At 40.7% G+C, this 26,023-nt stretch overlaps 1 protein-coding gene across 1 annotated transcript; it reads left to right on the top strand.

Annotated features, from left to right (window-relative positions):
- Positions 1-2,945: 2,945 nt before the first annotated feature.
- LOC106567882 (retinal guanylyl cyclase 2) lies at positions 2,946-25,982 on the top strand. Its single transcript, XM_014137735.3, has 20 exons — positions 2,946-3,340; positions 11,498-12,577; positions 12,819-13,117; positions 13,508-13,877; positions 13,994-14,072; positions 14,203-14,317; positions 14,420-14,539; positions 14,818-14,901; positions 15,014-15,190; positions 15,288-15,444; positions 15,912-16,061; positions 16,241-16,389; positions 17,873-18,036; positions 18,246-18,438; positions 19,263-19,437; positions 20,582-20,680; positions 21,816-21,910; positions 22,084-22,169; positions 22,850-22,942; positions 23,102-25,982. Exons 2-19 carry the CDS (start codon positions 11,767-11,769, stop codon positions 22,932-22,934), a joined length of 3,408 nt encoding a protein of 1,135 aa, XP_013993210.2. The 5' UTR covers positions 2,946-3,340; positions 11,498-11,766; the 3' UTR covers positions 22,935-22,942; positions 23,102-25,982.
- Positions 25,983-26,023: the final 41 nt, after the last annotated feature.

Below are 26,023 nucleotides of genomic sequence, written 5' to 3'. Positions count from 1 at the left end.
AGGTGAACCTTCGCCCCAGTCTGAGGTCCTGAGCACTCTGGAGCAGGTTTTCATCAAGGATCTCTCTATACTTTGCTCCGTTCACCTTTGCCTCGATCCTGACTAGTCTCCCAGTCCCTGCCGCTGAAAAACATCCCCACAGTATGATGCTGCCACCACCATGCTTCACCATAGGGATGGTTCCAGGTTTCCTCCAGACATGATGCTTGGCATTCAGGCCAAAGAGTTCAATATTGGTTTCATCAGACCAGAGAATCTTGTTTCTTATGGCATGAGAGTCCTTTTAGGTGTCTTTTGGAAAACTCCAAGTGTGCTGTCATGTGCTTCTGTCTGGCTACTCTACCATAAAGTCCTGATTGGTGGAGTGCTGCAGAGATGGTTGTCCTTCTGGGAGGTTCTCCCATCTCCACAGAGGATTTCTGTTGCTCTGTCAGAGTGACCATCGGGTTCTTGGTCACCTCCCTGACCAAGGCCCTTCTCCCTCGATTGCTCAGTTTGGCCGGGCGGCCAGCTCTAGGTAGAGTCTTAGTGGTTCCAAACTTCTTCCATTTAAGAATGATGGAGGCCACTGTGTTCTTAGGGTCCTTCAATGTTGCAGAAATGTTTTGGTACCCTTCCCCAGATCTGTGTCTTGACACAATCCTGTTTCGGAGCTCTATCAACAATTTCTTTGACCTCATGGCTTGATGTTTGCTCTGACATGCACTGTCAACTGTGGGTCCTTATATAGACAGGTGTGTGCCTTTCCAAATCAATTTGATTTACCACAGGTGGACTCCAATCAAATTGTAGAAACATCTCAAGCATGATGAATGGAAACAGGATGCACCTGAGCTCAATTTCGAGTCTCATAGCAAAGGGTCTGAATACTTATGTAAATAAGGTATTTCTGTTTTTATTTTTAATACATTTGCAAAAATGTCTGAAAACCTTGTTTCCCTTCGCAATTATGGTGTATTGTGTGTTGATTGATGAGGAAAATGTTTGATTTAATCAATTTTAGAATAAGGCTGTAACAACCAAATGTGGAAAAAGGGTGGGGGTCTGAATAATTTTCCGAATAGACTGTATTCTAGTGAGTATATCGACAAAATTCTAAATAAAAGGTACAACGTATTTAAAGGGATGGCTTAAGATTAATATACTGAAAACCCTATTGAACAGAAAATCTGTTGACCAGCAAGTGGGAGAGTTTTAAGCGGTTGAATGAAATGTATTCCGAGCGCACAAGGTAGTCACACCTGCGGAGCACACCGATCTAACTGCACTGTTCAATTTACAGTAGCTACTACAGTGAAAGACTACTGTACTATTGTTTGAGGAGAGTGCACAATTATGAACTTGAAAATGTATTAAGCAAATGGTACCAAGAATATGCATATCCTTGCTTCAGGGCCTGAGCAATAGAAAGTTATAGGTTTAATAAACCAATTAGGCACATTTGTGCAGTCTTGATACAACATTTTGAACATATATGCAATGGTTCATTGGACCAGTCTAAAACTTTGCACATACACTGCTGCCAACTAGTGGCTAAAAATTGTGCCTGCCCTGGAATAATACATTAGGGCCTTTCTCTTGTATTTGAAATAAAAAAATAAAAAACGTTTTTTTTTTGTATTATCTTTTATTAGATCTAACGTGTTATATTCTCCTACATTAATTTCACATTTCCACAAACTTCCTTTCAAATAGTATCAAGTATATCAAGTATATCAAGAATATCAAGAATATGCATATACTTGCTTCAGGTCCTGAGCTAAACATTTTTTTTTTAAAGGGTCCGATCCTTAAGAGGACTGAATAAGGTAAGTCTGGATACCAAATACTGAGAAGTGCATAAGAAAAGCGAGCGTAGGAAAGGCGTTCATTCTCTAAGTCTGAATTGGCCCGCAAGTCATTAACAGCCTCCTCAAATGAAACTTCCATTGTTACTCTGGCCTTTGAGTTTTAAGTTTTTAATAAAATAACATTTATTGTGTGCATCTTAAAGATATAGTTAACCCAAACTACACATTGGTTTCTTTACCCTGTATTTTTATTTTTTTACCTTTATTTAACTAGGTAAGTCAGTTAAGAACAAATTCTTATTTTCAATGACAGCCTAGGAACTGTGGGTTAACTGCCTTGTTCAGGGACAAAATGAGAGATTTGTACCTTGTCAGCTTGGGGATTCAAACTTGCAACCTTTCGGTTACTAGCCCAACGCTCTAACCACTAGGCTACCCTGCCGCCCTGTAAGCAGTCTATGGACTTGGTATGACAGCAATCCATGCTTTGGTTTAATTTCTCTGTCAATGTTTTTGAATGCTAACGTTTTAGCATTTGTGGCACAAATTCCATTCAGATCATGGCACCGATATCAGCTTTTTTCGTGCATCATGTTCAAATGCAGTGATTTCAACCTGTGGTCCATGGTGGTACTCTGGTACTGCAGGTGGTCTGCAATTTTTTTAAAGATTTTGTATTTTTCTTTAAAAAATAGTAACAGTTGGGAGTATTAATGGCATTTTAAGCAATTTTGCATTACTATTTACAATGTAAATTGCTTATAATAATAACAAGAATAATAGGCATATCTGTTACATTCACTGAGACAATCGACTCTAAATTTGTCTGGAAAGATATTTTATGTGAAACATATCTGCGACTCTGCGATGGTGGTCCTCAAGAGCTTTTGACAGTGATTTGTTGGTCCCCGGAACGGAAAAGGTTGGGAACTGCTGCACTACTGTATGACCCTGGGAATGGGTAGAACACATTGCTCTATTTTCACCTTCTTTCTCTTCTATCTGATCCCTTATTTCTTTCCCTCCCCCCTGAGCCTGAACTGCACACTCACACTCCCACACTGTTAATTATGGATTAAAAGCTAAAGCGGGTTGAGAAGTCAAAGCTTGCCTGTCCTGCTCAGCCCTTCCCTACCCTTCACCTGTTTTCTCTTACCAACTATCAGTCTATATACTGTTTTCAGAATGGGTGAATCTCACCCTTCTTCTTACATCCCTCTTAGTCCCTTGCTCCTAGGTTTGGGGCAGGTCCCAGTCCAAAACAGGGGCAGCAACTACTAGGACTAAATTACATGAAGCCTGTGAATTTGCTTGGATTTGTACAAAACAGATTCTAACAAGAGGATTCTAAAAACAAGAGGACATTTTTAAACTGTTCTGATTTCCCCCATCCCCCATCCCCCTTTCTTGGAATACTTTTTATTTTACATTTTCATGCGAAGATACTGTACCTGCTCTATTGCTGAATTTCAATCTCCTTGTCATCTGGATCCCTGCCATTCAAAGACAGAGAGCATCGATATGGCACTGTTATAGACAAACTATTCCAGGTCAGCAACACTTCCAATCTATATGATTTTGTTTTATTATGTTTTAGTACTTACTGTTTTTATTTCAATACATTCTAACCTAACTTGTATGCTGTTGTGCTGTCTTATAATGTAATTTATAATGTATACATATATCATTGTAAATGTATATATACAATTATAATGTATTTTTCTTTAATTCAAGGCTCATCAGTAAAAGAGACCATGGTCTCAGTATGACTCCCTGATAAAATAAAGGTTAAATAAATACAAATTAATTAGTCAGTCAATGGTTGAAATACTTAAAAAGGACTTTGAGCTTTTCAGGTCAAATTTTGTGACATTTTTGTGCCCACCTGCATAGGTGTGTGTTCAGTAGGTGCTAATGTTTTCACTCCACAGAGATGGATCAACATCATCTATTGCAGCTGCAGTGATATCAGGATACCTGGATTACACAGTTATATTACAATTTCAGATTCATAGAGGAATTTGTTTATGATGGATTCAATAATCCTAGAGTCACAGCATCACATTTATGTTGTACGGTCAGTAAAGGTTTTATCACCAAGAGACTTGGTGCTGGATTTTTCATTCTATATTTATCCAGTATTCCTTTCTTATAATGTGTTTCGTATCTCAAATCCTCACAGCTAATGTAATTCACTTGAATGTACTGGATGTCAAGTCATAATTTGATTTAAATACAATTAACATTGGATATGTTTCTGACATCAATACTGTAAATGGGACCATGAGGCCTGCATCACTTTACAGCTCATGTCATCACTACAGCTACTCTCACCAAAATGCCTGATGTTAAGCTGCCTGGAAAAGTCATGGTGATTCAAAAGTGGTAACTGAAACAGAAAATGCAGAAACCTGTGTCTGCATATCAACTTTTGTTGATATGCAAACTCAAACACTAAAGAAATACATTTATAATGGAGATTTATTGGTTACGCGGTTTAGATGGCTTATACTTGTACTCGGGCTATAGCAATATTTTATGGTAACGCATCAGAGCAAGGGGATAGCCTACTGTAGGCCTCAGTATTTAGCCTATTAGCAGGTTCTTAACCATTGCCATTATTAGCTTTTGATGATAGCCATGCAACTTAGCTACGGCTTGTACACTGTGTGCTAGCTGTATGTGCTAGCTGCAACGCACAATAAACAATAACTTTATTTTTGTACACTCACCCAATTCAGCAACATTTCACTTTAATAGACTAGAGATATTTAGACACTGCTCAGACTTGCTCAGACTTTACTGAGAACCAGTCATGTTTTGTCATGTCAGCAGGGCAGAGTAAAAAAAATCTAAAAATCACTGAGGACACAGCTGCAGGAAGTAGGGTTGCTGAGGGTGGTGCATCACCCAGTGAAAAAATCGGAATAAATAAAATTGAAAATAAATATAGTTTTTCACAAAAGTAGTGCACTGGGCCTTTAATAATCCTGTATTAGCGGACTGATACAGCCGTCAATACCAGTGTCTACATATGTGAAAATGGCACATCTCTACTTTTAGTAGAAAAAAATATATAAAGTAAAAAAATTCTACCTGATGACATCTTCAAAAGTTAAAACGTTTTAAAACAGTGATTTTCAAACACTATGCGGTGATGTGGGGAGCAAAAAAGTACCCTACCGTTAGCTAGAAACTCGTTGCAGTTAAAAAAAAAAAATTAAACCAACCCTGTAATGCCACATAGAAGCATTTTTTAGGACCTGTCTTATCTTTTTAACAACAGATAATAGAAACACACTTTTCATATGTACACTGGTTTGGTGCTGGAAATATGGAATATGAGCTTGAAAAGTGGTGGAATTGCCCTTTAAAGAGAGAGGAACAGTAGGCCTTCACTTTTTCTGTTTAACAAATACACTACATGAAAGTAAAACTGATAGTGAACGAGAGTAAAAAGCTTTGGAAAGCCTTAAATGAAATTTTGGGCAAAAAGGCTAACTCCGCTCCATCATTCATTGAATCAGACAGCTCATTCATCACAAAACACATTGATAACTACTTTAATAATTTTTTCATTGGCAAGATTAGCAAATTTAGGCATGACATACCAGCAACAAACGCCGACACTACACATCCAAGTATAACTGATCAAATTATGAAAGACAAGCATTGTAATTTTGAAATCCGTAAAGTGAATGTGGAAAAGGTGCAAAAATTATTGTTGTCTATCAACAATGACAAGCCACCGGGGTATGACAATAATAGGATAATAGCGGATGATATTGCCACTCCTATTTGCCATATCTTCAATCTAAGCCTACTAGAAAGTGTGTGCCCTCAGGGCTGGAGGGAAGCAAAAGTCATTCCGCTACCCAGGAATATTAAAGACCCCTTTTGAATTTTCATTTTTTAAATGTAAACTTTATTTAACTAGGCAAGTCAGTTTAATAACAAATTCTTATTTTCAATGACGGCCTACCCCAGCCAAACCCTAACCCGGACAACGCTGGGCCAATTGTGCGCCACCCTATGGGACTCCCAATCACGGCCGATTGTGATACAACCCAGGATCGAACAAGGGTCTGTAGTGACACCTCTAGCACTGAGATGCGCCACTCGGGAGCTCAAAGAGCTGACCAATCCGCCTCTTACTAACCCTTAGTAAACTTTGGGCAAAAATTGTATTTGACCAGATACAATGCTATTTTACAATAAACAAATTGACAACAGACTTTCAGTATGCTTAAAGGGAAGGACATTCAACGAGCACATCACTTACACAAATGACGGATGATTGGCTTAGAGAAATTGATGATAAAAAGTTTGTGGGAGCTGTTTTGTTAGACCAGTGCGGCTTTTGACATTATCGATCATAGTCTGCTGCTGGAAAAATGTATTATGGCATTATACCCCCTGCTATATTGTGGATAAATATTTACCTGTTTAACAGAACACAGAGGGTGTTTTCTAATGGAAGCCTCTCCAGCATAGTCAAGGTAGAATCAGAAGTTCCCCAGGGCAGCTGTCTAGGCACCTTACTGTAATGTTCGGAAAATATTTGGTAAAAGAGGATGATAGCGGTAAAAGTGGTAAAAGAGGATGATAGCAGTGCCGGTTATGTTATGTGTGATGATTGTGAGGTGCTATACATATTCGACAGTCACAAGACGGAACTTCAAATAACCTTATGGCATGTCAAGGAAACTGGAGCCTACAGTTTAGATTGGTTAAATGGAAACTGAAATCTGGACATTGACTAACCAGAATAACCTATGAATCAACATCCCTGTGTTTTGAGTTTTACAGGTGTTGCTCGCGGTTTAAACAAGAAAACAATAACTGATTTGATAAAATGAACGAAGTTCTGCGCATGGCCTATTTATGAAGGGCCTACATATATCAACTTTCACAGTGAATGCTTTTGTTTATACATTTTGTGCAAATGAATTGAACATCACCTAATGCATCATAAAAAAATATTGCACCAATTTAATGCAACCCTTGCTGTTAATAGATCGCAAAGCAGCATACAACTGAACTAAACGTTTGGAACAAGTTCACTTTCTCATCCATTGCCTAAAAATGCATATCAAGTGCAAGTTAGCTGTTTAGCTCAAATCTGAAGGCTGGGAGGGCATTTAGGACATCTTCTACTGCGGATCGCTAAAATATCCAATTGATTATGATCACACTTCCTCATTTCAAATATAATGGCGACACTATACCAATGATGGTTTGGTATGTTTTGGAAACTTGGGAACCAAGCTCGAGTTATCAGTGTAGCCTGTTATCGCCTGGATTTGTAGAAATATCTTCACACCTAGAAAAAAACCTTCAGGATTCCGTCATAACTGTCAAACGGTCCAAAAAAAAAAAGAGCGAAAGAATTACAGGGGGGCAGTTTGGAAAAAAACGCATGCCGTCTGAATCGTCCTCTAGAATAACGTATATTCTGGCGTAATAAATACATAACCAACGTTCTCTACTTTAATCCTATATTTATATTGTATTTTTTTTTTTTATATATTTTTTTTATCCCAGGCTCTCGTCCCCGCAGGAGGCCTTTTGCCTTTTGGTAGGCCGTCATTGTAAATAAGAATTTGTTCTTAACTGATTTGACTGGTTAAAGAAAGGTTCAATAAAATAAAAAATAAATAGTGATACTAGTCCCGTGAAAATAGGGCTATAGTCTAAATAATAACTCCTGCTGAATTAAGCAACACTTGCAGTAAAATTATAGACCAAATGTTGGCAAAATTTGGATTTAGGAACAGGAGTGGAGAAATATGATTTATTTATTTCTGCATCTTGAGAGAATGCCATGCTCAGTTAGATACAATCTGTAGAGCTGCTGTCTTCATCATAAAACATAATAAAATCTGATAGCATTTCAACCACATAAAATATGCATCAAAGGTGAACTGAAATCTAATCAGAAACACTTTGGGCCGTTTTCACAGCTTTGTATTTCCTTACAACCGGTCAAACTGTTGTCATTTGGACATTTTGCACAGAAAATCTTATCCTGTTTGCTCCGCACAAAAGGTGATAGAAAACTTTACAGATGTCAACAAGATTGAAGCATTAATTCTATCGATCTATTACATTCTGTTGAGCAATGGTTTATTTAGTCTTCTCGGGCAACATATAATGACAAAAGAGAAGCTACATGTATCTAATTATAGACCCTGGGAATGGGTAGAACACATTCCTCTATTTTCACCTTCTTTCTCTTCTATCTAATCCCTTATTTCTTTCCCTCCCCCCTGAGCCTTAACTGCACACTCACACTCCCACACTGTTGATTATGGATTAAAAGCTAAATCGGGTTGAGAAGTCAAAGCTTGCCTGTCCTGCTCAGCCCTTCCCTACCCTTCACCTGTTTTCTCTTACCAACTATCAGTCTATATATTGTATCTGTTATCAGAATGGGTGAATCTCACCCTTCTTCTTACATCCCTCTTCGTCCCTTGCTCCTAGGTTTGGGGCAGGTCCCTGTCCAAAACATGGGCAGCAACTACTAGGACTAAATTACATGAAGCCTGTAGATTCAAGTTTACTAACAAATAGCCTACCAAAATGTAAGAAATTATATACAGAAACATATCTAAACCTGAGAAAAAAATCGTTCTTCAGTCTTTGACTGTAGACGATAGCACATTTTCTATGTTTGCGGGTTAGGGTTGGGTGCGGGACTCAGATATTCACTTTATCACATATAGTCAGGTAGTTGCAGATGGGTTATTAGCAATTGGAGATTGGTGTGGATGAACAAACAGTTGACCACCTACTATACAATGCTATACATGTTAGCTACTACAGCGACTGAAATGACTGCAACACAAAGAGCTGCAGTTAGTTTCAGAATGGGTGGCAAGGAATAAATATTTCAAAAACTAAAAGCGTTGTATTTGGCAGAAATCATTCACTAAACCCTAAACCTCAACTAAATCTTGTAATGAATAATGCGGAAATTCAGCAAGTTGAGATGACTAAACTGCTTGGAGAACCCTGGATTGTAAACTGTCATGGTCAGAACATGTTGATACAACAGTAGCTAAGATCCAGGAGAAGTCTGTCCATAATAAAGCGCTGTCCTGCCTTTTTAACAACACTATCAACAAGGCAGGACCTACAGGCCCTAGTTTTGTCGCACCTGGACTACTGTTCAGTCGTGTGGTCAGGTGCCACACAGAGGGACTTAGGAAAATTACAGTTGGCTCACAACAGGGCAGCACAGCTGGTCCTTAAATGTACATGGCGAGCTAACATTATAATATGCATGTCAATCTCTCATGGCTCAAAGTAGAGGAGAGATTGACTTCATCACTACTTGTTTGTTGTAAGACGAGTTGACAAGCTGAATGCACCGAGCTGTCTGTTTAAACTACTAGTTCACAGCTTGGACACCCATGCATACCCCACAAGACATGCCACCAGAGGTCTCTTCACAATCCCCCAAAATACACCTTATGGAACAGCGGGGAGTGTGAAGAGACATATACAGGTACAGATACATGCATACACACACTAGCACACGCACTCTACACACACGTACATTGTAATATTGTTGTACGGTGGTATTATACATTTTGTATTCTAGATATGTAGTGGTGTAATAATGTCATATGATGTACGGTTTTATATTTTGTTTTATGTGTGATGTAAATGCCTTAATGTGTTTGGACCTTGGCAGCAGCTAATGGGGATCCCTAATGAATACAAATACTACATACACAACACAATTTTAGCAAATAGTACTTTTAGTTTGAAATTAGAACTTTTCATTTGAAAATGTTTAGTTTGAAATGAGCACTTTTAAGCCCCGCTTATACCTGGTTCTAACATATATAATTTTTCCTGTTTTTGTCCACATTCTGATTGTACCCACATTTTCAGACAGGTGTAGACGATTACAAGACTTATTGTGATCTGACTGTGATCAGATCAACCTGACCACCTCCGGAGGTACTGTAGGCAGGCACGCATTTTGTCTGGATATCTTAAAAGTCTAGATGGATCTGGACAGTGACACCAATTAAATCATCATAATCCTGCCTTCTCAAAATATTGACAAGTGGCACCATTGAATTATGACATCAATATGTGTTTTAAAATAAATGTAAAAAGAATATTGATAAAGAATAGCTGTCAAATTATTTGCATACAGTGAGGGACCAGGAAATCTGGTCACAACGCGGACACAGCGGACGGATATGAGACACATTTTAATACCATGTGTAGACATATTTCTGAAAATGTGGGCACAATCAGAATGTGGACAAGATCAGGACAAAGGATGCATGTTAGCACAAGGTATAAATGAGGCTTCTGTTAGAAAGTGAGAGGGCATGGGTCAAGGTGGTGACAATGGACTTCTCTCTCAAAATCCAGTTAACTCCATCAGGGATAGGGGTAAATTCCATTTAATTTCAGGAAATATTTAATTAAAATTAAATTAAATAAAATTGTATTGTCTACACCTGCAATTGAGAAAGGAAACTGAAATTCCAATTTTCCTCAAAGGAATTTCAGTTTACTTCCTGAATGGTCTGGATTTAAATGGAATTGACCCCAAACCTAAACTCCACAGTTCCATTGACAGGACATGATCTCATAAAAGGTAAGTGATTATCAGATCAAAGTTTATTGATGGTCTTCCTAATCCAGTTATTTCTGGAGTTATTACATAGTGAGATAGAGGCCACCAGGGAAGGAGAGGCTGACCAAGAGGTCACATGGGGCGAGTGACTTCTGAGAAAGAGAAAGCGATAGGGACATGGAAGACAGATTACGAGCCACGTTATTTGGCATCGCTCACACCATGGCTAATGGCCCCCACCTGTGTCAGCAGCTAATCTGATTGCCACTTGCATGTCATGGAAGCTGCCTGGGCACAGAGCTGAGCATTGATTCAGCCATGGTTTCAGGGCACCCTGGTCTGAAGAGACAGATGGACTGAGCTCCTCCAACATCACATTACATTCTTATAATGGGGATAGTCTTTGTCAGTCTTGTTTACCAGTGATTTCTCTTACATCATTACTTCATATGTTCATACAGTATTTATGTTGTCCAAAAGCAGTTTAGGGCTCTATTCAATCAGATCCCCTTTAGCTGACATCCGCATAGTGGTTGTTTTTGTAGTGTCAGAGGTGGAACTGCGTTGGATTATATAGCCTACCTAAAGCGGACACTGCCATTGGCTGCACGGAGTCGCATTAACAGAAATCCCACACAGCCTTGTTTGCAAGTTCAAACAATGGAATGTGAGATGTAGATATCCTAATAAAAATCCTAATTGAGTGTAATTATTTATATATAGCCTACACTTTCTCGTTCTACAATTCTAACGCGAGTGGGGCGGGTGTGGCTTCGTGACAATGAGAGCGAGAGCAACTGCTCACCGATTTCGGTTCCAACCCAGTTCCACCTCTAACACTGCCAAAACATCTGCTATGCAGGTGTCTGCTATCGCCAGTGAACGCTTGATCTGATTGAATCTAAACCTTTATATGTTATGTAATAAATCTATATTAATGAAAGTACAATTATTATAGAAACAGTGCATTTCTGAGCTTCTGATGACACTGTATCTCACCGACAAAGACAGAGCTTTGTCCTAGAAAATTGAGACAGAAGATAAAATATGCTACAATATGTCTAATTTTGTTTTCTCTCACTCATATGTTCCATGGAAGCAGTGATGGCTGGGAATCCAGAGGTGACCTTCACAGCTCTGGGCTAATGCCCTACAGAGTGCTAGGGGGCAAAATCCCTTCCGTACACACACAAACACACACACACACACAGACACAGACACACACACACACACAGACACAAACACACACACACACACACACACACACACACACACACACAGACACACACACACACACACACTCTTCCGTCACTTCCAACCCTCCATTTCTCATCTGTGGTGTCTGACTCCAGATAGAAGCCCTGTGAGACAATGGCATCTCACAGAAACTCTAGTTTCCTCCTCAACCTCTCCCACCACCCACGATGGATGCAAGATCCCTTAATGAGGGAGAGAAGGAGACAAAGAAGGACAGAGGATACAAAAACAATGAACAGTCTGACCCCTGCATCGTCATCTGCGGTGCTACGCTCCAGAAGCTCGTGGGGAAACTGGCTGATGTTGCCCCTGCTGATGGCCACCTATCTACCCTGTGAGGCCTGGGGCGCCACTTTCACTGTGGCCATAATTGGGCCCTGGACATGTGACCCTATGTACTCCAAAGCCCTCCCTGACCTGGCTGCACGCCTGGCCACCGCCCGCCTCAACATGGACCCCTACACTAAGAAAGGCTACTGGTATGACTATACTCTCGTCAACGAGGACTGTAAAACATCCAATGCCCTGGCCCGCTTCTCCTCTCTGGAAAGCTATGGCTCGGCTTTCCTCGGCCCTACTAATCCAGGCTACTGCTCATCGGCTGCTCTGTTTGCGAAAAACTGGAATAAGCCCTTTCTGTCCTGGGGTTGCCTGAAACCAAACATGGAGGATGGACAGTATCCCACCTTTCACAGGCCCCTGCCTCTGTCCTCCCGGGTTCTGTTTTCTGTGCTGCGGTATTTCCGCTGGGCCCATGTGGTCATCGTGACGTCAGAGGATGACCTGTGGGAGGCTACAGGACACGAGCTGGCGGCCTCTCTTATGGCCCTGGGCCTGCCGGTTATCAATGTGGTCACCATGGAGCCGGACAAGGATGGGCCCACAAAGGCCTTGAAAAGGATACGGGAATTAGACCGTGTCAGAGGTGTGTATGCGCATTTGTGTTTGGTTGTTTATGTGTGTGTTTGTTTATGTGTGTGCATGCATGCGTTTATGTGTGTGTGAATGTGTGACTTACTGTCATGTATTCCATTATAACACACTGCCACACTGCAATGACTAATAATGGTCTATTCTATTCCCTTCTTCTGTCCCCTACTTCCAACTTTACTACCTTCTTACTTTCCTCCTCCTCCTCCTCCATTCTCCCTTCTCTGTCTCTGCAGTGGTCATCATGTGCATGCACTCAGCGTTGATCGGTGGTGAGGCCCAGTATCAGCTCCTAACCTCTGCCTCAAACATGCGTATGATAGACCGTGGCTATGTTTTCATCCCCTACGACACCCTCACATACTCGCTGCCCAAGGGCACAAACCTTCATGCTCTGACCAATGACAGCTTGTTGAGAAAAGCCTACGATGGAGTTCTCACCATCACCATGGATTCTGGTGAGAACACTTTCTATGAAAGCTTCAAAGATGCTCAGGAGAAATTTGAGATTCGCACCAGCACTCCACCAGATCAGGTGAGACATCCCAGAGTACAGCTCCTGAGGCATTCATCTAGTCATCATTCATCATTAGCCACACATGCCATGGACATGCAGTACTGTAGCAAGCACATTTGGTTGCACAACAGTCCTGTTGAGTTGTAGTTCTTCAGAAACAGGTAACCTTAAGGTATTTGGACCTCTTAAACCTTAAAACCAATGTTGTTGGAATGTTTCAGTATTGATGATAATGACCAGTGGTTTGTCAGTGTCTTGGCAATGGTATGTTTCTCTATTCCTGTACTCCCTGCTTACCATCATCAAAACTCCTACTGCCAGTCTAAAGAGTCTACAGACAGAGTCTTCAATAACAGCTGGTCAGATCAATGATTGATACATTGTCACCACTCTTCTCCCCTGACCTAGGTGTCTCCATTCTTCGGCACCATCTACAACATGATATATTACATGGCCTATGCAGTAGAGAAGAGTCGCATGGTGGCTGGGCGCTGGGTGGATGGGGAGACCATGCTCCAGAGCGATGGAGGGGTCGACTTTGAAGGCTTCAACCAGCCCATCTCATCCGATGAAGATGGGTTGGGGATGCTGGCTCGCTACGTGGTACTGGACTCTGACGGGGGAGACAAACTCTACATGACACACACTCTGGAAGCCCCTCATACCCTTGGCAAATTTGGGGCGGTCAAGTACAATGGGCGCTCCATCCACTTTGCTGGCAGTAGCCCCAGCACAGACTCCCGTTGCTGGTTCAGTCCATACATCACCTGCAGTTGGGGTAGGTGGTCTAGCATTGGGGTCAGTGATGTACCAGTAGCCTATGGTAAAATGAGGTTTGTGTTCCCTCAAACTCTTTCTCTTTATCACTCCCTCTATCCCCCTCTCTGCCTTAAGGAATGGACGCAGGTACTATCCTCTTTCTGTTCATCCTGTTCTGTGGGTTGGTTGGAGGTGGAGCTGCCTTTTATGTGAAGTAAGTTAAGCTCAAACACAGTGAGGAGTGTGTCAATCAGCTGCCTGTTTTGTCTTCTGCGTTGAACACATGCTTTTGTTTGTAATGAGGTTACTGATGTTTTGGGGTCTTGCCCTTTGTGTCTGTCCAGGAGAGGTGGCCAGATTGGAACCATCTTTGGAGGATCAGGAGGAGGAGGAAGGCCCTTAAAAGTAGTCTTGAATCTGGATGACCTGATATTCATCAATACCCAGACCAGCCAAAAGGTCAGTGTCAGGCCTATGATACCATAAAGGCCAATTTGTGTGTGTGTGTGAGTTTGTGTCTGTTTAAAGTCCCTTATCTTTGTAATCTCTCTCTGTAAGTAGAAGCTGAATGAGGACAGTATGATGAACAGTCAGCTGGACGTGAAGACGCCTCGCCACTCAGTGTCGGGACGAAGCTACTTTGGCTCCACCCCTGACAGTTCCAATGTCGCTGTCTTTGAGGTGGGTCACATGTCAATGTGGGGAATCTACTGTAAAACTACTGTAGAACAGAGACAGCAATCCAATATTCAAATGTTTGATGCCCTGCATGTAAGAAATAGTACTAATATGTAACTGGACCAAGTTCATATGTGATGATGCACACACCCAATGTTGATACTCTTGTCTTCTTGACAAACAGTTCTGAACAAAAATATCTCTGTTTAGTGTCCTTGTCCGTAGCATTTTGGGTTTTCCAGATAAATATTTGCTAAACCTGTATATTCTGTCCTCACTAGGGTGACTGGGTTTGGTTGAAGAAATGTCCCAATGGAAACACTGTGTCAAGTGTCAGTGATGGCACTCAAAGTATTTTCACCAAGGTGAGTGACTGTCTGAGTGAGCCAGTCAAAACAGCAAGACATTGAATCTGTCTGCCACTGCATTGTTCCTCTGTCATAACCTACCTCTCTCTCTGTCCTCTGCCTCTCTCAGCTCAGGGACATGCGGAATGAGAATCTCAACCTGTTCCTTGGCCTGTTCCACGACTCTGGGATCTTTGGTGTTGTGACAGAGCACTGTACCAGGGGCAGCTTGGAGGACCTTCTCAACAACGAGGACATGCGTCTCGACTGGATGTTCAAGTCCTCCCTGTTGATGGACCTGATCAGGGTAAGGAGGGAAACAACTCTCACGTTCATAGACATGTCTGACTATATCTCTCTCCTCGTTGTTTAGACTCTGTCTCAATCCTTCCTTTCCCTCCCAGGGAATGAAGTACCTGCACAACCGTGATGTCATCCATGGGCGCCTGAAGTCCCGAAACTGTGTGGTTGACGGACGCTTTGTGCTGAAGGTGACTGAGTACGGCTTCAACGAGATCATATTGACCCAGGGGGTCGACTTTGACGAGGGCAGGCCTGAGGGTAAGTCCATAAGGACACATACACTACACTCAACATATCAGAGCCAGCAAATCCTCCACCTCATCATTTACCAAGTCATTACACAAACAAAAGACACGTGTGTCCGTTTTCCCCCCGGTCAGGTTATGTGATCACGAAAAACTCATGGCCTTAGTAATGTTCACTCTTATCACCATGATCCTTTTATGGGGCGGCAGGTAGCCTAGTGGTTAGAGCGTTGGACTTGTAACCAAAAGGTTGCAAGATTGAATCCCCGAGCTGACAAGGTAAAAAAAAATACAAAAAGAATAACTGCCCCTGAACAAGGCAGTTAACCCACTGTTCCTAGGCCGTCATTGAAAATAAGAATATGTTCTTAACTGACTTGCCTAGTTAAATAAAGGTAAAAATAAATTAAAAATAAAAATGTTTGAAGGAAGGTGAAACAAACCAACCCCCTCTTGTCCCCTCCCTGGTCCACCTTGCAGATCAGCTGTGGACGGCTCCAGAGCTACTAAGGGACTCCAGTTTGATGAAGAGAGGATCATTCCCAGGGGACGTTTACAGTTTCGCCATCATCATGCAGGAGGTCATTGCCCGCTGTGCTCCCTTCTGCATGCTGGACATGCCTCCCAAGGGTGAGAACTCATATCAAACAATACCACCATAACCTCATGTCAGATGTAAAACAAATACAGAAGGATGACCACCATGCCAATACGAACAGTACAATTATTGGAGATCATAGGAACCACCAAAGGTTTGAAAACACTCAAAACAATGCATCAGAAGTTGACAGTGTGTGTGTGTTTGACAGAGATCATCAGTAAGTTGAAATCCCCCCCACCACTGTGTCGGCCCACTGTGTCAGTGGATGAGGCTCCACTAGAGGTGATCCAGGTCATGAAACAGGCCTGGAGCGAGGAGCCAGACAAGAGACCCACCTTCGAGGAGATCTTCAAACAGGTACTTTACTGTACACAAACATACACAAAGCTACACATATACAGTCAGGTACAAAATTATTGGCACCATTGATAAAGAGCAAAACTACTGCATAAAATAAATAATACAAATACTGAACTATATTTTATGCTAAAAAAAGGGAACATTTTATTATTTTATACTAATACAATTACTCAGAGAATGATTTTGTTTAACAAGTAATATTTTTTTCTCTCAAAAAGATAGGGGTCAAAATGATTGCCACCCCTGTTTTCAATACCTTTCAATACCTCACCTTGTATAACAGCACTGAGCTTTTATCCCAAAAATAATATGAAATTGGGAGGGAGCTTGGACCATTCAGAATCTTTCCAGATCCTTGATATTCTTTGTCTGCCCTTATGGGTGGCCCTCTAAATTCAAACCACAGATTTTCAGTGGGGTTCAAGTCCAGAGACAGATGGCCATTGCAAAATGTAGATTTTTGTGGTCAACTAACCATTTCTTTGTGGATTTTGATGTGTGGTTTGGGTTATTGTCTTGCTGGAAGGTCCACTTGCAGCCAAGTTTCAGCCTCCTGGCAGAGACAACCAGGTTTTAGGCTAAAATGTCCTGGTACTGGGTCAAGTTCATGATGCCATTGACCACAGGACCAGTGGAAACAAAATAGCCCCATAACATCAAAGATCCACCACCATATTTTACAGTAGGTATGGGATTCTTTTCTGCTTATGCATCCTTATTTCAATGTCAGATTCACTACTGGTGTGCGTGGCCAAAGAGCTCTGTTGCACTGGTTCCAATGCCGTTTAGCAAACTCCAGAGGTTTGCATTTGTTCGATGACATGAAAATAGAGCTATTTGGCCATGCCCAACAGTGGTGGGTTTGGCGTCAAAATAAGGAACTCCACACCTAATGTAAAAATGGTGGTGGATCTTCGCAAGGTGAGGTATTGATAGGTTTTGAAAACAGGGGTGCCAATAATCTTTTTTTTGTGAAAAATATTACTTGTTAAACAAGCATTTTTGAGTATATAATGTAACTCAGTATTTGTGTTATTTATTTTATACAGTCTTTTTTGCCCATCTTTATCAAAGGTGCCAATATTTTGGACGTAACTGTACATAAACACACAAATACATTTTCATAGACACGCACAAACCTGAACACAACAAACCTGAACACTGTGGTCTCAAGCTAACAAGAACTCAAAACAACATGCTTTTTGTGACCAACTTTTTATTTAGGTTTGTCATTTTTTTTTAATTGAGGTGGGTTACAGGTACAAAAAAAAACAATCAAAGAAATGCATATTAAGATAACCCAAACCCATCCCCCCCTCAGTCCCCATCCACCTGCCCGCATCCTCCCTCCCCATCCGGTAACCATGCCTCCTAACAAGAACTCAAAATGACATGCCTTTGTGAACCATATTACAGTAATATGTAACACACTTCACCCCCTCCTCACTGCATGCTGTATGTTTTCCCTTTCATCCCTTAGTTCAAGAGTATAACCAAGGGAAAGAAGACCAACATCATAGACTCCATGCTACGTATGTTGGAGCAGTACTCTACTAACCTTGAGGACCTGATCAGGGAGAGGACAGAGGAGCTGGAGGTGGAGAGGAAGAAGACTGATAACCTGCTGGCCCAGATGTTGCCCAGGTCAGTGCCCCTCCTCTCCTGACACTTCAAATTAAAAGCTGCACATGTCTATTTGCGTCATCACATTTTTTATTTTTTTTACTGTATTGAGAATATATTGTTTTTGTCCATTGGTTGCTTGTCATTTATTCTCTACCTACACTCCAAACCTCCATCCTATCCACATCTGCATCCCTCTATCCACTCCTTTGTATTGTCTAACCCAATAGGTCTGTGTGCCTGGCCCTGAAGACGGGCAAGCCTGTGAGACCAGAGCACTTCTCTGAGGTCACTCTGTACTTCAGTGACATTGTGGGCTTCACCACCATCTCTGCACTCAGCGAGCCCATTGAGGTGGTAGACTTACTCAATGATCTCTACACACTCTTTGATGCCATCATCGGGCAGCATGATGTCTACAAGGTGAGTATCCTGTCCTGCTGCAAGAGAGTTGTATCCTATATTAGTGATGCAATGGAAGTTTGTTCTAGTTTCAATACAAATCCTGGAAGTAAATGGGTGCATTTCTTGGTGTGTACGAGTTTGTGTCACTGACTTTCCTATGTGATTAAAAAAAAATCCCAATCGGGACAATAAAGATATTTCATTTATTTTATTGAACCTTTATTTTATCAGGGAGTCATACTGAGACCAAGGTGTCTTTTACAGATGAGCCCTGATTTACATACATTATAGAAAATACACTCATCAAAAGATGAGTACAAAATGCAAGCAGAAAGAAAAACACGGTCATAAAAAACTAACACATTCATCAGTAGTAAGGTCCTCAATCAGCTTTCTGAATTGCCCTAGAGGCACCAAAACATCACATTTAAGAACATTTCGAAGATTGTTCCACAAATAAGATGCAAGAAAAGTAAAAGCTGATTTCCCTAACTCAGTAGAGACCAAAGGACTTTTTGTAAAAAAGGCTTTAGAAATGAAAACATAAGAATGTATCAACCTACGTGACAACAGAGGGCCAACCAACTTCCTGGTAGAGAATGCGGTGATGAGTACTAATAATAAATAATAAAGCGCAGTGCACTATGATAAACTGCATCTAATGGGTTTAATGAAGTGGCAGCTGCGTTCATATAGAGGATGTCGCCATAGTCTAGGACAGATAGGAACGTCAACTGAATAATCTGCTTTCTACTATTTAGCAAGAGTCAGGACCTATTCGACTATTATTATTATGATATTATTATATTGATATATAATATTGATTGATTTGTGTACTTCAGGTGGAGACCATCGGAGATGCGTACATGGTAGCCTCTGGAGTTCCAAACCGGAACGGTAGACGCCACGCAGCTGAGATGTCCAACATGTCCCTGGACATTCTCCACTGTATTGGAACCTTCAAGATGAGGCACATGCCTGACGTCAAGGTCAAGATTCGTATTGGCCTGCACTCTGGTGGGTGACCCATCTCAAATGATTTGTCATATTGTTATCCTCTGAATCAGTGTTTATAATGTAGACAGATTGACTGTCCTTTTCTCTTTAAAGCCATAATTCTTCATTTGTTTTTCAACCAAACGGTAACCCCGCTACTTAGTTTGCTAAAAAGCTGGGTGATAATATAATAATAATAATACATGCCATTTCGTGCTTACATGAGGCTGATGAAATGTTACTCTCAAATTCATAGATGGAGCTATGGATAAAATGACTGGCAATCCATGAGGTCAACTGCTATAGATTGCAGTTCATCCATGAGCAACAAAGTCAACAGATGAAATGTAAAATTCAATACATAAGCAAACTACGCTTTTGCTACATTATATTGAAAAAAAATGGAGAATGAGTACATTTATTCAATCCTTGTATTGGAATTCTCTGGAACATGGCATTAACGTCAGAGTATTGGTCAAAAGTGTATTTTTACCTCATCCCCGTCTAGAACATATTCCTGGAACTGTGAAATGTCATCCACTTAGCCCTGTCATCCTATTAGTCTCCACTGCCTAATGCTTTCTTGTTACTCTACCCTACCAATTAATATGGAATGTTTTACACATTTCTAGTAACACAGAGGGGGCTACTTTAAGGTATGAAAAAGGACAGCTCAGAAATAACACAATGGCATAAAATAAAAATATTCTGACATCTCTTCTAAAGATTGAAAGGATATTCTGCAATTAAACTGATCAAATGAAGTTAATTTGCTATTTCTTTGCTCCAGAGACTTTTGTGAGACATATTGTAGGCTCTTTGAATAAGTCATGAATCACAAGTTATAAATCAGGAATTATGTTGCTTCTGATCTTCTTTATTTATTTAACCTTTATTTAACTAGGCAAGTCAGTTAAGAACAACTTCTTACTTACAATGACGGCCTACCAAAAGGCAAAAGGCCTCCTGCGGGGACGGGGGCTGGGAGAAAAATAGGACAAGACACACATCACGACAAAACAGACACCACAACGCTACATAAAGAGAGACCTAAAACAACAACATAGCATGGCAGCAACACATGACAAGACAGCATGGTAGCAACACAACATGACACCAACATGTCATCATGTGTATTATCTGCGTTTGTGTCTGTGTCCATCAGGCCCTGTGGTGGCAGGTGTGGTGGGTCTGACGATGCCTCGGTACTGTCTGTTCGGAGACACTGTCAACACAGCCTCTCGAATGGAGTCCACAGGGTTGTGTGAGTACCTCACATTCGTTCTTTGGCCAGTCACCACTGAAATCACGCTGTGTGAGGCCACTAAGGATAGGGACAGGTGTATGGCAGTTTGTGTGCATGCAACACTAAAGAGGTTTATTATAAGCAGTCCTGACTAATCCTTTAAGACTATCAGTGGAATTAGTGGGCAAATTCAGGGTTTAAAGGCCCAGTGCCATTAACAACATGATTTTTCTGTGTTTTATATATACTTACTCACCATGAGACCTTCAGTTTCTTGGCAATTTATCGCATGGAATAGCCTTCATTCTTTGTTTCTGGCCATTTTGAGCCTGTAATCGAACCCACAAATGCTGATGCTCCGGATGCTCAACTAGTCTAAAGAAGGCCAGTTTTATTGCTTCTTTAATCATAACAACAGTTTTCCGCTGTGCTAACATAATTGCAAAATGGTTTTCTAATGATCAATTAGCCATTTAAAATGATAAACTTGGATTAGCTAACATAACGTGCCATTGTAACACAGGAGTGATGGTTGCTGATAATGGGCCTCTGTACGCCTATGTAGATATTCCATTAAGAATCTGCCGTTTCCAGGTACAATAGTAATTTACAACATTAACAATGTCTACGCTGTATTTCTGATACATTTCATGTTATTTTAATGGACGAAAAATTAGCTTTTCTTTCAAAAACAAGGACATTTCTAAGTGACCCCAAACTTTTGAACAGTAGTGTATATCTAGGGTATTTCTAGAGGTAAGGGGCAACCAGTATAGCAGCTATAGTAAGTAATTATTATTGTAGGTGACAAAAGAGAACAGTACATCTCACATCTACTCCCACCAAGTGGCCATAGATATAAATTGCTGCACAAAGAGTCTACGGAATCTGTCAAAAATGTTATTGTGAATATATGGGGTCAAACACAATATATTACCTTGTGTTGCTCTACACTAAATCAGTATATGGTCAACCATATAAATGAATCAAAGTGTAAATATATGTAGGATATGTGAATGATGCATGAGTTCATAATGTTGATACTCTTTAGACAAATAACTAATGGTAATTGTTTACATTGAATTTGTTCTGTGTTTGAGTATTTGAAGTCTAATGCTGCCTTTGTGGTTGCTATTGTTGTTTATTATCCCAGCTTACAGAATCCATGTCAACCAGAGCACAGTCGATATCCTGCATGAACTAAAAATGGGCTACAAAGTAGACACCAGGGGCATGACAGAGCTGAAGGTGAATACACACACACACACACACACACACACACACACACACACACACACACACACACACACACACACACACACACACACACACACACACACACACACACACACACACACACACACACACACAGAGAGAGACAAGACAGAAAGACCCAAACAGTAAATCTATTTCTATTTCAGGGGAAGGGAGTTGAAAACACTTACTGGTTGGCTGGGAGAGCTGGGTTTGACAAGGTTCTGCCCATACCGCCTGACCTTACTCCAGGGTAAGATTTAACATGCCTTCCTGCTCTATTTACATTGTGCTTTATGTTTGCCCTAACTATACTGTCATTGACTCTCAGTCCTGCTGGGTCCTTCTGCCAGCCCCCTTGTCAGTAGTACTTATGCAACCCTGTTTGTGTCAAAACAGTTGATTTTCATCTAGCTAGGTCACTGTGGATATAAAGGATAAGATGTCAGAAAATAATTGAGAAAAAACTGATAATGTGCTGACCCATTTGTCAGATTGCGTGGTTGGAACTAACAGTTTTCTAAATCATAATTTCTCATTCTATTTCTATGTGCTGCTGACATGACCATGGTGTAGTGGTTCAGTTCACACGCTGACCCAAATGTACAATTCCTCATCTACCACCTGTTTAATCCATGCTTAAATAATCCGTATCTCCCACTGCACTACATAATGTGTGATGAACGCTCTGCCTGGCAGGCAGCAAACATGGCTGTAGTGTTTCAACACATTACCCTGGTGGTTGCCTCATTTAGCCCTGTTCACATTTTATGACTGTGTTACAAGTTCAAACTGAGACACGGTTGTCACCAGCGGTTGCTGAAAACAGTTGTCATTGTGGACAGGGCTTTTGTTGCTTCATATACTGGGATATTCTGAGTGCTCAGTGTGCACTACCAATCGAATAAGCCTTCTTTCTTTGACTTTCCTCAGGGCAAGTAACCATGGCATCAGTTTGGAGGAGATTCCTCCCGATAGAAAACAGAAATTCCTTGACCGGCAGGCGAGGAATAAGTAGCCTGTAAGGTACGCCTGGTTTTTTGATTTCAAATTCTAGATTTACAATTACTTTATTTCCCCAAATGGTTTGTAATGTGAGTGATGTCAATTCAGGTACATACAAATCCATTGTTCTGCATTTATGATATCCTTTTAAGTGATAATATATGAGATTATTTTCCACAGATAGTGTGGCCCAGTCCTACCTGTTGGAGTGAAAGACCAGAGAGGTGAATAGAGCAGGTTGGTAGAGAGGAGAGGAGAGGATGGGTTAGGGGTGCGTCTGACAGACAGTCTGTCGCATCCCCCCATGTGTCCTGTCAAGAATGCAGATCCACATTGCACAAATAAGCCAAAGTTGGAGAGACACTGTCTGTCTTCAACACATTACATTTGTTGCACAGAGCAAAGGTACCTTTAAACAAGAGTTTATTAAATGTACTGTAGAGCATATGTGGGAAACAGGAGAGATAAATAAAGGGGTATTACAATCATGCACCAAAATACCAAATACACTACAAAAGTATGTGGACACCCATTCAAATTAGTGGATTCAGCTATTTCAGACACACCCGTTGCTGACAGGTGTATAAAATTGCGCACACACAGCCATGACATCTCTGTAGAAAAACATTGGCAGTGAAATGGCCCATACTGAAGAGCTCAATGACTTTCAACGTGGCACCATCATAGGGTGCCACTTTTCCATCAAGTCAGTTCTTGAGTTTCTGCCCTGCTAAAACTGCCCCGGTCAACTGTAAGTGCTGTTATTGTGAACTGGAAATGTCTAGGAGCAACAACAGCTTAGCCGCGAAGTGGTAGACAACACAAGCTCACATAACGGGACTGCCGACTGCTGAAGTGCTTAGCGTGTAAAAATTATCTGTCCTCGGTTACAACACTCACTACTGAGTTCCAAACTGCCTCTAGAAGCAACATCAGCACAAGAACTGTTCATCGGGAGGTTCATGAAATGGGTTTCCATGGCCTAGTAGCCGCACACAAGCCAAAGATCACCATGCGCAAAACCAAGCGGCGGCTGGAGTGGTGTAAAGCTCGCCACCATTGACCTCTGGAGCAGTGGAAAAGTGTTTTCTGAAGTGATGAATCACGCTTCACCATCTGGCAGTCCGACGGACTAATCTGGGTTTGGTGGATGCCAGGAGAACGCTACCTGCCCGAATGAATAGTGCCAACTGTAAAGTTTGGTGGAGGAGGAATAATCGTCTGGGGCTGTTTTTCATGGTTCGGGCTAGGCCCCTTAGTTCCAGTGAAGGGAAATCTTAATGCTACACAATACAATGACATTGTAGACGATTATGTGCTTTTAACTTTGTGGCAACAGTTTTGGAAAGGCCCTTTCCTGTTTCATCATGACAATGCCCCCGTACACAAAGCGAAGTTCAGTGAGATCGATGTTGAAGAACTTTACTGACCTGCACAGAGCCCTGACCTCAACCTCATTGAACACCTTTGGGATGAATTGGAACATCAACTGCGAGCCAGTCCTAATCACAAAACATCAGTGCCCGACCTCACTAATGCTCTTGTGGCTGAATGGAAACAAGTCCCCACAGCAATGTTTCAACATCTAGTGGGAAGCCTTCCCAGAAGAGTGGAGACTGTTATAGCAGCAAAGGGGAGACCAACTCCATATTAATGCCCATGAATTTGTAATGAGATGTTCGACGAGCAGGTGTCCACATACTTTTAGCCATGTAGTGTATATTTATGTACTGTAGGAGTCATTGTAGAATGAAAACATCACAGGACAAACATGGGAAGAGACGGACTTCTTGAAAAAACGTTAAATGTCCATTATATCGTGTATAATATACTGTATTTATCTCTACTGTCTATTTTGCTTTGTAGAAATATTGGACAGATTTCATTTTAAACACCCCAACGGTGAATGAAAAGTATTCATACTCAACTATATAACATGCGTATATTAAAATGTAGCATGCACTGTAATGTATCTAACCTGTTATAGTTTGGTACCGTCGTCTCTCACAATAATACAGTACATCGATCTTAGAAGTTTTTTTTTTTTACAGGTATAAGGTAGACTGTTAAAGAATTTGGTCCAAGGCGTTCTCTGTTTTTTATTTTCTTATTGTCCTGCTTAAGTAATTAACGCCTTCTAATTGTTTGAATGATAGTTTAGAAAATTCAACCCATTAGAAAACATTCATTCATATTTTTTTCACTAATTTGTCAGTTGGGACATTAATTGAATAGTTCTCAAATCAAATAAAAATGTTGCAAAATCACTGTTCCCAGAAATTAAGCTTCACTTCAACAGATTACTAATAAACGTTGACTCATAGATCTAAACTCTTATCTATTGAGACAGAACCAACTCTATGCTCTTCTCTATCTTTCTGAAATCATGCTTTATTCATGTTTTCACTGTATTTTCTTATTCAACCAAATTCAGGTATGTATGTATAGACACATTTTGTTTTATGGTATTTATATATCAGTATTGTTTTACGTATTTATATATCAGTATATCCCAATTTTCTTTTTTAATGAACTGTTCATTTGTTTTAACATGAAGTGATATGCATTTTCTTACAACAATAACATGGAATGAGCAATGGGATTAATAAATGTTCCAATGGGAAACATTTGGATGAAAAATATGTAAACCCACATTATAAAATGATAAGGTCACAATCTCAATTCTTACAGAGTCATGTCATTCAAGCTATTTTCTGCTACATATATTGGTTCAAATAGTACAACATGCAAGGGAATAATAATGGCTGCAGTCATTTTTAGTTTATTTCTACATATGCTACAATACACCTTCGAGTCATAGGGGACTGCTTACAAATCAAGAGCAGAGACTGGAATACACACCAGCTTGTACTGTACATGGTTCCTAATAGGAAGTGATGTATTCAAAGGATGAGCTTCACGTATTTGGTCTGAAAGATATAGACTGTCTATCAAACCCAAATAGCAATGTTTTATTTGGTATTATGATGACTGAATTGTAAATCTTGCAGTGTGGTCTCATTGTGTGTGCTTGTGTAAATAAATAATGGTTTTAGTGATGTATGATTGTGCTTCTTAATTTTTTTTGCATACAACACGTAA

This window comes from Salmo salar, chromosome 13 (genome assembly GCF_965601325.2).
Source record: "Salmo salar chromosome 13, fSalSal1, whole genome shotgun sequence".
NCBI classification, from domain to species: domain Eukaryota; kingdom Metazoa; phylum Chordata; class Actinopteri; order Salmoniformes; family Salmonidae; genus Salmo; species Salmo salar.
The sequence above is the reverse complement of the archived record's forward strand: the minus strand, read 5'-3'. Positions and strand labels throughout refer to the sequence as shown.

What these genes read in the sequence shown, in the direction of transcription:
- LOC106567882 (XM_014137735.3), top strand. Translation starts at nt 11,767, where the DNA reads ATGGCATCTCACAGAAACTCTAGTTTCCTCCTCAACCTCTCCCACCAC. An exon ending in TCGTATTGGCCTGCACTCTG is followed by an intron (nt 19,438 to 20,581) that starts GTGGGTGACCCA and finishes TGTGTCCATCAG; the next exon opens with GCCCTGTGGTGGCAGGTGTG. An exon ending in CCGCCTGACCTTACTCCAGG is followed by an intron (nt 22,170 to 22,849) that starts GTAAGATTTAAC and finishes GACTTTCCTCAG; the next exon opens with GGCAAGTAACCATGGCATCA.